Source organism: Ambystoma mexicanum, chromosome 8 (genome assembly GCF_040938575.1).
Source record: "Ambystoma mexicanum isolate Mex_15411 chromosome 8, UKY_AmexF1_1, whole genome shotgun sequence".
Classification (NCBI taxonomy): domain Eukaryota; kingdom Metazoa; phylum Chordata; class Amphibia; order Caudata; family Ambystomatidae; genus Ambystoma; species Ambystoma mexicanum.
The window spans coordinates 216,611,191-216,623,528 of record NC_090929.1 but is presented as its reverse complement, the minus strand read 5'-3'; the positions used below and the strand labels follow the sequence as shown (position 1 = coordinate 216,623,528).

Genomic DNA, 12,338 nt, shown 5'->3' with positions numbered 1-12,338 from the left:
TTTAACAAAGTTTTTTCATTGAATATATATATATATATATATATATATATATATATATATATGTGTGTGTGTGTGTGTGTGTGTGTGTGTGTGTGTGTGTGTGTGTGTGTGTGTGTCTTCTATGTAGAAAAAAACCCTACATCTTAAAAATTCACCGTATGGTATACTATTCTTTAGGCATTTCGGGTGTGCCTTTACCGTATGAAGCAATGAGTTTGTACTTGTTGTTTCTGTCGTCATTACTTCATTTCTTATCTTGATCTTAATATCCAAGAATACCACTTCTGTTGTTTCACGTTGTTCGGTGAATTTAAGATTAGTGTCCTGTGCATTTAAAATGTTGAATGTGTGTGTGTGTCTTATATGTAGAAAAAAACCCTACATAAATGTTTTTTCCTAATGTGGAAATGATTATACCCAGGGCTCTATTATCTAAATCAATTTGGTGGCTATGGTATTTGTTAATTGCACTACATCGTAAAAGTAAAGTAAATGCCTCATCTCTGGGAGCTTAGAAAGGTAATTTAGAGGGTCAGACATTCAGTAGACACGTGGACTGACACCTGTGGCCCACGAATGGGGTGGTTTTCCTCGTGTATGTGTGTGGATTCAAGAAAAGACAGCAGGAGTTTGTTGAGTATTTGTCTTTTATTTCTGTGATTAGTTTGAACTATTTGTTTAACTTTTGTATATGAAGTACACAAGGTTTTCAAAAGGCACACATGTGTGCTACTGTTGCCATATATGATGCATCCATCCATATGCAGAATAGATATTCACAATGCCCATAGTCAACATGTGTTTCACACCATCTTGACACTTCTTCAGGACTGTATACGTAACAGTTCTGTGGCACACCTTGGCGGTCATATTTTGGCCCATGTTTTTTGCTACGATCACTCAATCTATCTACTCTGGATTATATTTGTTTTACATGTAAACATAATTATTTCAAAGCGGAAAGAAAACGTTCAAATTGTATGGTGTGTATGCTTTGAGAATTCCTAACAATAGACCAGTTTTCAGGGACTTCGTCATTGGTAAAGGGCTACTGTTTGCTACCAAATACCAACCTCAGCAGATGAGCCATGGCAGTAAAGCTGTCTTCATGCTTTTCAAATGATCAATACAAAGATATTAGAAAACACTAACATCAGTCATCTAAAGATATGAATCCTGAGAGTGGAGTAAGGAAAGTTGCTTTTTTAATATTCCTCATGGAACGTAATGTTTTCGGCTAAGGAGAACCGCCAGAGCATCTGCAAAAACACCAGGTGAACAGTAATCCTTTGTTACAAATAACAAATAAATGTAAGGAAGTTTAATGATTCCCAATGGTTTATTTCCTGTCTATTCCATACTATTGTTGGTCTTGTAATGTCGAATTCTTTCATCACTCTGTTAGGTCTTCATGACTCTTCTGGGATCCGACTTCATTACACGCCCACGCTCAGGAGGTACGATGCAGGCATAATGGAGCTAGGTCTGGTATACACACCAGTCATGGCAATCCCACCAAAGGAAGTTGACTTTGTCTTGACTGGCTACTGCACGGATAAATGTACACAGATGGTGAGTGGACACAGAAGTTGGAGCAGGGTTGTGGGCGAGTACATGTGATGTGATTACCGGTAATACATGATTGCAATTTCTTACAAGCAAGAACTCAAAATAATGTCATGATTGTAATGTGATTTACCTGATCCGGTCCTGTTATGTGTGATTGAGTTTTCGGCCCAATGGGCTTTTCGTTCCTCTTAGGATGTATGTAACTCCAGAAATCACAGAATCACCGTTTGGATGTATATGCACATTCTAACAGATGTATGCCTTTACTTTGACAGCATTCAGTTCACCAGCACTTACTTAGTCTACAATGACTTCGCTAGACATTTACTTTGTCATTGCAGGGGGAGACCCCTTGCACTCCCCTTCTTTTCTACCTCATATTCGTACCCACTGCTACCTTATGACCCCAAACCTAACCTTACAATATCCCTAACTACATCCATTACCATCTTCAAAATGTGAAGATGAAAAGTAAAGTCATGACAATGGCATGACAAACTAAATGCCTGGTGAAGTGTATGACAAAGTAAGTGTATTTGTCGAAGTAAAGAGGGGCTACCGGTTCTAATTACTAGCTGGAATTGGCACCTTGACATGTTTTTTGAAAAAACATATCCAACTTGCCAGTTTAGCCCAACCCTTAATGCTGTAAGAGGTTAATACTCCATCTGAGGACTGAGAAGAGTCCAGTGGATTGAGTGTATCGAGAACAAAAACCTCAGGGGGTGTGTTGGCATGCTTCTGCACTGCCATGTCCAGAGCCCTCCCCCTCTTTAGAAGGTTCAAACTTGTCTTATGCCAGAAATGTAAAACATTGGTGGATAGTTTGGTAGAAGATTCCTGTCTGCGCAGATAATGGAAGTATTGATTTACAAGAATTCACAGATGTTGAACTCCATAAGAATAGTCATCTTACAGACAATACAGATAAAGATATAAAGAATGTGAAAACACACCTCTATTTGCATATCTGCACATTCATTTAAACAAGCTCCAACTGGATGAAAAACAAAGCGCATACATGTTGACTAGATACATACATGAACCATAGTCAATGTGTTTGGCTGGAGATGTTTGCTGCTATTAACAATGATTTAAGATTGATTCGTTGGTAATGCAATCCCTAGGCTCCAGTGCCATTCATTAAACCTTACTTTAGGTTTGATTTGTGTTAGTAATGACAATGGCCCTCATTACGACCCTGGCGGAAATCGCGGTGCTAAATGCACCGCAGAGCACGGCGGAAAGCTGCCGATAGCGCCATGGAGGTTGGCGGATTTTCCGCCCCATGCCGACCTTGGCGGGGCGGTAAATCCCCATTCCCCATTTTACCCTTCCCCATTCCCATTTTTGCCCCATAGGGTATAATGGGAGTGGGGAAGGCGTTAATTGCGCCACCGCAAAATACGGTGGCGTAATTAACATCAAGGTCCCGTAGCGCCATGGATTTCTCCGCCCGGAAAAACCAGGCGGAAAACGTTCCATGGCGCTACGGGAACTCGTAGTAGGGCGGACGGGTCCGCCGCGAATAACGCTGGCGTAAACCCACTCCGCCAGGGTCGTAATGAGGGCCAATGACTTGACCGCATCTAAAGCGTTAATAATATATGCTGACAGTAAAATAATTTTAAAACAAACGCCCTCCACCAAACATCATTCACACAGGCATGCACTCACCTCTTGCCAGGGAAGGAAGAGTGTCCTACTTTCTGGTTGCAACCCAGGATAAATGGGACAGCTCTTCTGTGTAGTCAGTCTGTCTGTCCCAGAATGTTCAGCACAAACCACACAAGCCAGTTTCTGCCCTCAAATCTGGACAGGGCCGAAGTTCAGTTTAGCATCGCTCCACCCCCTCCCCCCACCCCCACCCCCTTGACTGTAAACAATGCCTCCCTTTGCACGGACTTCTCTAGTTCTAGTCAGCACCAGCTGATGGCTTTGAGCAAATGAAATGAGCCCCTTCATTACTTCATTATGATGCATTTAAGCATAGCTTGTTGAACTCTATCATGTGAAAGGTTGCTGTAGTGTGAGCATTCAATGCAATTATGTACAATGTAGTGTGGGTTGCTTTGTACTTCATTACTGATGGTAGTGCTTAGAGGCTGTTCGGATTTATGAATATGGCGCTATGAATCCTCATTCAAAATGGAATATATGTTAGGCTGTATTGGGGGCCAAGGTAGTACACAAGGGTCCATGTTCACCAATGACACTCTAAATGTGTGGTAGGTACGAGAAAACGAAGCAGGTAAAAAACGAAGTCTGACAAAGAAACTCGAAGCCCTAAAGAGGGAAGGGAGAAGACACCATCTTTCAGTGGAAACCTCCCCATATCACAGGTTATTTGGCCGTGTGCGTTCTCAGTAGTGGGGCTTCCACATTTCTGGGGGTACAGTGAGCTAAAACGTGCCTGAGCGTGCACCTCCCCAGAGAACAGATCATGTTCTTTCACGGTAGCAGCGCTCCGTCATGTTTGCAAATACCATATATGTGTGCTTATATCATTTTTACATGTTTCTATTTGTTGAAGATTTGTAACATGGTACATGGGGACATGGTCGGACTGGGACATAAAATTGTCTCCGGGTATCAATGAAAAAGGGCCCGCATTTGCACATGGAAATGCATTCCTTTTATGACAGTGTTTGAATGGTAACCAAGGGGCAGCTTGTTGTTGGAAGTGTGATGCAAATTGTGCATTTTAAAGAATATTTATTCAGCAACACTGGTCAAAACTACTAGCCGCAGAGTGAATTAACTCATCAAACTGGGCCAAATTGGCAAAAAAACTGGCCTTCTTTGACCCAAAAAACTGGCCCACACCAGCATTTTGTGTTTTTGGTCCGGCCCTGGGCCTATTCCCCTTCAGACCAGTCAGAGCCTGCACGAGGAGCAAACCACTCCAATATGCAGTCAGGGGAAACAGAGAGGAGGTGTGAAAGGGCAGTCGGGTAGAACATTGCGCGCTTCCTTGTGCAGCAGAACTAGTTCACCATCCGATAGCAAGGGACCAACAGTTAAACACATATGTAACATGATTGAATTATTTTATCAACTTAGCTGTAACATCCTCTCTCTATTGTTATGATGTGTGTTAAGGGCAGGACCCATGTCCCCTTTCTGTTGTAGTGTTTATTGTGGGTTGCAACCCACGTAAAGTGAAAGGTGGGGGCTAGCGGCTCTTCGCGCCAGTTTAGTTTACGCTAGATAATTAAATAAGCTGCATCTACATCAGCCATATTCTTGATTTATTGAAATACACCATCGTTGATATTTCGTTCATTGTGAATCTATGTCAAAACTTAACATTGGTGACGAGGCTATCCACGGCACGCCGTCACAAGTCCTTTACAGTGGTTGTGCCTCGGGTCTGCATGCGACTGTCTTCATATGCTGCATTCCTGCATCCTCGCGCAGCCGAGGAAAGCCGCTCTCCTGCTGCGCACACTGCAGCCCACATTTCCGCTTGGCTACATTCCTGCCTGCGTTGTGCGACGACGCACCAGCTATATTTTCACACGGCCACGCCCCAGACCACATTGCACAATGAAGCGCCCAATCTTCATTGCCACGGGGGAAGTCATCTTTATCTAGGTTCACAGCTGGCAGTACCGGTGCACCGCCAAGAGGAAACTTCATTGTGCATTTCCACAGATATATAAAACTGCATACACCGCCACGGAGGAACTCTCCAGGGATTTCTAACACATAGCTCTCAACCATTTGTGTTGCAATGGCGGGTGAAATCACCCGATTTTGTTTTTGGCGGGTGAGACGCCCATTGGAATGAATGGGCGTGCAGGAGGCTTGGCGGGTGAGTCAGCCTTTTACAAGGCGGGTGACACCCGCCAAAAGCGTGTGAGTTGAGAGCTATGTCTAACACCAGGCACATGAGGAAATGTGCCCAGGAAGACGTGTCTGCTTCTCTGGGTCAACTGGTCCGAGACATTTGCTGCCCAAGCACGTGCAGTGCACACATCTCCACTCAAAGGTGAGCACAGCTCCCACAAGTGCCCAAGCCACCATTTCTGACAATGAGGTGGGCAGCAGCTCACAGAGCCCTCAGTCACAGTCGACCCCTCGCAATCCAGTGCCCAGAGAGGAGGAAGGACACACATTTTTATATCTGCAAGCCATGCAACACTTTGGCATATCTGATACAAGTAGCCTAGCACCAAGATGTGAAAGGTGGCTCAAGGAACTGCACGTATACATTGATGCAACAGGTGCAAGGGAAGAACGCCACCATAGGGCCATATTGTTACACTCAGTGGGTCCGGTAGTGAGGGAACTTTTATTTGAAATGCCAGAAAACACACCTGACACTTTTCAGGGCATAATTGACTCACTGAATAATTATTTTGCCCCACTGAAAAACGTGGACAGTGAGCAACATATTTTCCACACCTCCACGCATGAAAAAGGGGAGAACATGGACAATTTTGTCATGAGACTCAGCAAAAGGGCAAAAATAATGAGATTTTCACTGCTATTCCACAGAGGAGGCCTTAAAACCACAAGCCATCACAGGGTGCGAATCACCTGAGTTCAGGAAAAAATTACTACAAAAAAGCAAAACTCTTGATAAAATCCTTCAACTTGCGAGGGCGGACTCTGCCCTCTCTCTGATGCTGAGCAACATCAAAATTACACAAACTGCAGCACCGGCATCCTTATGCCCCGTGCACACCTCTAAACGCAACCCTGACCAAAAGAAATGCTAGGGATGTGGATATAACTATGCCCAGCTGGGGAACACCACAGGTAGAGAGGAAAATAGATGATAGGAAGGACCCAAGTTGGACCTGGAAGGGTCGATCAGAGAGGAAAGAGGTCAGCCAGGCCAGAGCCTGATCAGTGATACCCAGGTTTTCATGGAGAAGGTTGAGCAGGATGGTATGGTTGACCGTGTCGAAGGCAGAAGAGAGATCGAGGAGGATGAGGACAGAGGGAATGTTAGAGTCAAGGTTGGAGAGCAAATCTTCACGGATGTTCAGGAGAGCAGTTTCCGTGCTTCTGGCTGCTCTGAAGCCAGACTGGTGGTCATGGAGACAACCGACAGACTTGGAATGAAGGTTAAGCTGAGAGATGGCCAACTTTTCCAAGAGTTTGCCCTGAAAGGGAGTAATGGAAATTGGTTGATAGTTAACTGGACAAGAAGGATCAGCTGTGGGTTTCTTGAGAAGAGGATGCAAAAGTGAGTGTTTCAGAGGGGAGGGGAGGGATCCTGAGGCAAAGGAGTGGTTGCAAAAATCAGCAAGGGCCGGCGCAAGGGTGTCAATGTGGTCCTTGATGGTTTTAGAGGAACAGGTTTGAACCTGTTTTGACAAGGCTTTCATAGATCAGACTTGTCTAGTGACCTCGTCCTGGGAGAAAAGAGGAAAGGACGAGAAGGATGGTGGAGGGGTGGACACCGATGGTAGTGATAGTGGCCGCAATGTGGAAGACACTCCCCTTGTGCGAAGCCCATCCAGAAGGGTAGTTCGCAAACCGTCTAGATGGATTGAAGAAATTGGTTGAGAGCCTTAAGTCTTTTGTTAAGCAAGGAGGACATGTAACTTCCTCTCTCTATTGTTATTATTTGTGTTAAGGGCAGGACCCCTGTCCCCTTTCTGTTGTGGAGTTTCTTGTGGTTTGCAACCCCCGTAATGTGAAAGACGGGGGCTAACGGCTCTTCATCAGCCGTCTCCTTGATTTATTGAAATACTCCATTGTTGATATTTTATTCATTGTGAATAATTGTCAAAACTTAACATCTGCAAGCCATGCAACACTTTGGCATATCTGATACAAGTAGCCTAGCACCAAGATGTGAAAGGTGGCTCAAGGAACTGCACGTATACATTGATGCAACAGGTGCAAGGGAAGAACGCCACCATAGGGCCATATTGTTACACTCATTGGGTCCGGTAAGGGCAAGGGCATTTCAAATGTCAAATTGGTGAGACAGTTAACTTGTAAGTTCTTAAAAACCCTTCCCGGGACCAGGTTGGTCGCCATCACCAGATCGCGGCTTCATTGTCATAAGTAGGTCGAGGTCTAAAGAATAATCGTACAATAATGTAGACAATCGAATATCACATATTTTATTATTCCAATTTTCAATTCCTCCCAAAGATGGTGGTAAAAATAATACATTTTCCCTGAAGTTTTAAACAGTATGTTCCTTTAGCAAAGGGAAGTTCTTTGACAAAAGTCTGTTATATACTCACGGTAAAGGATGATCCAGGGGTCAAGTCCTAAACATTAAAGTGGGGGGACTCATCTTACAAACTCAATAGGATGTGATGTTGCCAGAAATTAGCATATCAAGGTGAAATATGCACATTTCATTAAATTGGCTTTGCAAGACCAACCAATATGCACAGGACGAATGGCATTTGTCTTTCATAAAAACAACACACACACAAAACCAAGAGAGGATATTTTCTTCTCATAGTGTTTTTGAAAACGTTAAAAGGTGTGCATGTTTTATACTCCAAGAACCAATGCAAATGTTTTCACTGGAACATACAGTACCGAAATGAAAAATGTCACCTTTAGTTGTTTGTTATTTGTCATTGTGTGAAGTGAAGTGTCAAATCTGGCCCTAGTAATAAGCCAACTGTAATGCTTCTTCCCAGCCCAGACCAAGTATGGTTGCAAATTTGAGATCCTGCTCATGCTCTTATGATAATTGTCACCATGGGAGACCCGTGCACCAAGGCACACTTAGCAACAATTCCTATGGTCACTACCTCCTCTAATGTTCTAACTTCTACCAACAGTAACCCTACCACCAGGGGAACTGAACATAAACATGACACTGACCCAAAAGGTCCTTAACCGCCCTTAACCAAGGCATTTTAAACCACATATCTCTGTTTAGGGTGTTACTTACAATGAAGTGGCATAAAGTTGCATTCTTATTTCCCCACAGACTCAGCCATAGCTTACTCGGTGCAGCCGCCCAATCATCTTCCCAAAAGGCCATCCCCAATTCCCTATGGACAGAAGCACATGAAGACGATGCTGGGCGGCCCAAAGATTTTTTTAAAAGCTGCTTCTCCTTACTTGTAAATCACCAGGCTTAGAGTAACCCCACAAAGCTCCTCCATATTGGGTAGCTGCCTCCATTTGTGAGAAGTGTACCTTAAGAGCTGATTCCATGGGTTGTCCTTTACATCTTGATAGAAATTCAGTATAGGCCCCCAAGATATTGGCTCATTTTCAGGGATTGTTTTTTCACATGGGCACTGCCCGATAAGACTTTGGAAAACCTCACCCCCAAATAGTCATAGTCGTATTCAGCAACTTGTGGAATTACTTCCCCACAACAAACAATGGTACACATCTTAATAAGCTTTCTTCTGCTTTTACAGGTCATTACTGCTGATTTAGCTGTATTTACCCTAAGGCCCAATCCTGTCATGAAGGCGACATAAGTGTCAACCAAATTATGTAGAGCCCTGGTTGTTCTGGCCATAAGCACTTTGTCCTCGCCATATGCTAATACCGGAAAAGGCCTACCCCAAATGGTCAGGAAGTCTGCACCAGTATTCAGCAAGGCTTGCAATAAACCTTGTATGTACAACGTAAAGAGGATAGGGGCTAGCACACACCCCTTCCGGACTCCCAACCAAATATCAAAATACTCAGTACACTTTTCTCCCGGTCCAAAACAGACATTGGCTTTATTATCTGTATGCCACTCCTGTAGTAACCCCAAGATGGCCTCAGGACACCCCATGGACTCAAGCACAGCCCATAATTTGGATCAATCTACTTTGTCAAATACTGTGTTTAAGTCCATAAAGGCAAGATAAACCACCTTGCCTTTACAAAAAACATAGTTAGATACCAGGAGATATAGATTCAACACCTGTTCCAACGTTCCCACACCAGGTTGAAAACCAAACTGAATGTCAGTCAGGATTTCCCTCTCCTCAAGCCAACTCTCTATATGTCCCAGTAGCACCCGGCCAAAAATGTTAAAATATGTATCCAATTAAGACTGGGCCCCCATTGCTTTCGCAACCTCTTCCACAGAAAAACGTAACATGACACCCCAGACTCCCTCTCCTTATTGGCTAAACCAGTGCCAAAAAGCATACCAAAATGAGATACCCATTGTGCCGCCCCCACATGGGTCCCCTTCCATCCATCATTGACGGTATGTTCTCCCTTTACAAATTCCCAAAAGGCTATGGCATCATTTAGCTTATTAGTTTGCAAAAAATCTTCCCATATCTGGGCTTCAATTGCCCTTTATCCTCTGCTCAATCGCCCTACGATATTCTGAAGAGCTCGAACGATATTACATCTGTCCGGCAAAGAGCATTTTACAGCTTTCAGCAATGCTAAATTGGCCGATCAAACCAACCCCGATTTCCACCCTTCCCTTTTTGCGTTGGCGCCACCAAGAAAGACCAACTCAGAGACTTTAAGATAACCATTAAAAGTTTCACTGTTTCCCCGGCGTCAATTGGATTCTCAAGGATTCCCATTATTTCCCTTTCTAATCCCGCCAATGTTTTTAGGTGCACCCCGAACCCTGAATTTCCCCCCACTTAATACGCCTAAGGGACACCATATCCAGTTCAACTTGACATGGAATGTCATTGGAGTACACTAGCCCTGCCAACAGCCCACCCATTGCTAAAACCAAAGTATAATGATCACTATTACCCACTATGGGCACATCGAAACTTACAATAGTCTCCCACAGATCTGTCGAGAGGCAAAGATAGTCAATAGTGAGTAGCCCAAATGATTATTAAAAGTACATTTCCCTGAGAGGTCTGGGTGAATCTGCCCATTCACCGATCTCATGCCTCATTCGATCAGCCAGGCACTCAATTGGAGACCCCTTGCACAAATCCTGATGTCCTCCATTTTAGGTGCTGATATTTGTAAGAGGTGGTCTTCCAAAGGTTCATACAGATCGTGTGCTAAACCACACCCCATTTTGATGTTAAAATCACCCCCCAGATTAATCGAGACTGGGTCCCCCCGTCAATTTCCATGAACTTATCCAAGAAATCCTTCACCTTCCTCCATTTGTCCCCCTCTTCCTTATTCGGACTATTATAACAGTTTAGGGGGTCAAACCTTTTCTTACCTGGGGGATTTAACATTAAAAGTTATAAAAAGTTCATATTAGTCTCTACCACTTCCACCGCACAGGGTAATGAATCCTTAACCATTAGAACTAAGCCCCCATAACTTCTCCCGCTCCTATTGTTCTTAGCCGGGATACCATAGGAGGCATAACCATCCATTAGTGGGATTTCTAAGTCCCAAGTCTCTTGTAAGAGGATGATCTCATGGCATTGCAAGAATTTCCAATTCTCATCCAGCTTCCCCCTAGAACCAGCTGTATTCCAAGAGATAAACTTTATCTCTTGAGCAACCAACGATAATACAGACTCACTGCTCAGTGCACTAACTGGTGGCTCCTCCAAGATTAAAGGCAAATCAGTTCCCAGTCAGTCCTGCTCATGTAAAATGGACAAAGGCTCAAATTGATAACGAAGGACTACATCCCTAGGTGGAACCTCCCTCCCCAATCTTTCAGCGTAGTTTCCACCTACCTTAACCCAGGGTGGCAGGCAAGAAGCATTCAAGCCCACTTGAGTGGCTGCCTCCCCTCTTCTAAAGTCCCCCATAGAATACCTTTCCCCATTCGTGCCTGGCAAAGCCGTCAACTGCCCCGCTTGTGGATAAAAGTAGTCTAAACCCACCAATCTACTATCCAATTTTGAACCATTGACCCTTAGGCCTCTTGTTAGGTTTCAGGTCCCCATGTGCCTAGCAATTAAAGGGTTTGAAAAAGTAACCACAATACAATCCCCCTCAATTCGTTTTCTATTCGGACCAACCCATCCCACTCGTCTAGCCATTATAACTAGATTTTGGTTTATACTAGGACCCATCAAGTTGGTATCGATCCAGTGCCTGGCCTTATTCATCAGGGATGTCATAGTTTCTACTACACCCTTCGACAGGCCCTGAACTCCCATTATCACTCCCACGAGTGGGACCGCTGCCGGGGGGAGAATTAACACCGCTGTTTCACTGCATGCTTGCCTTATATCTTCAACCTTCTCCAATGCTGTCTTTTGGCTGAGATCCCCTCGGTTATCTGCACTCTGGCTAGGACCCCCCAATAGGCAGGCTCATAGCGACCCCTGATGAAAATCCTCCAGATACAACTCCCTCCATTCCATCCTGTCCTTCCTTGTTGACCTCCATTTTCAAGCTAGGCCGAATATCTGGTCTCCCCTTCTCACTAACATGGCTGAGTTCTTCAACTCGCTGTTTTAAATCTCGAATGGAGTCATCAAGTATTGCTTAAGTGCTCATAACCCCTCTTTCTTTTAAAAGACTGAAGGAGAACATGGGTAGCTTCCAATGTTTCCATCTACCTCACCTCCTCTGGAGTTGTCATTTGATCAACTCAAATTTTCGGGAACAGAAGTTGGAAAAGTGGCTTCAATTTTTTAACAAGCATGGCTCTTTCATCCTCTATTGCTGCTGAGGAAGAAGAAAAGTCCCCTAAAGCGGAGACAACCCCCCGCTCCTCTAGTTCACCCTCCCTGCCCTCTCCTGCAACCACTTGAACTACACTGGTATTTTTATTACCAGACAAGGCAGAGGCCTTACTCCCTGAGGCCATTTTAGAGTCATCCCCCACCCGAGTCTTCTCCCTCCCAACCTCCTTATCAGGGATGTCCCCAATTTGCATGGCCCCCATGGGGTCCCCCCTAAACCCCTGTTGTCCGTGA

At 44.4% G+C, this 12,338-nt stretch overlaps 1 protein-coding gene across 1 annotated transcript in view; it reads left to right on the top strand.

Annotated features, from left to right (window-relative positions):
• The window catches only part of DBH (dopamine beta-hydroxylase), a 648,743-nt gene that overhangs the window by 414,139 nt on the left and 222,266 nt on the right, over positions 1-12,338 (top strand). The window contains exon 6 of the mRNA XM_069609630.1: positions 1,406-1,572. Within this exon, the coding sequence (XP_069465731.1) occupies positions 1,406-1,572 (167 nt within the window). The remainder of the gene's footprint in view (positions 1-1,405; positions 1,573-12,338) is intronic.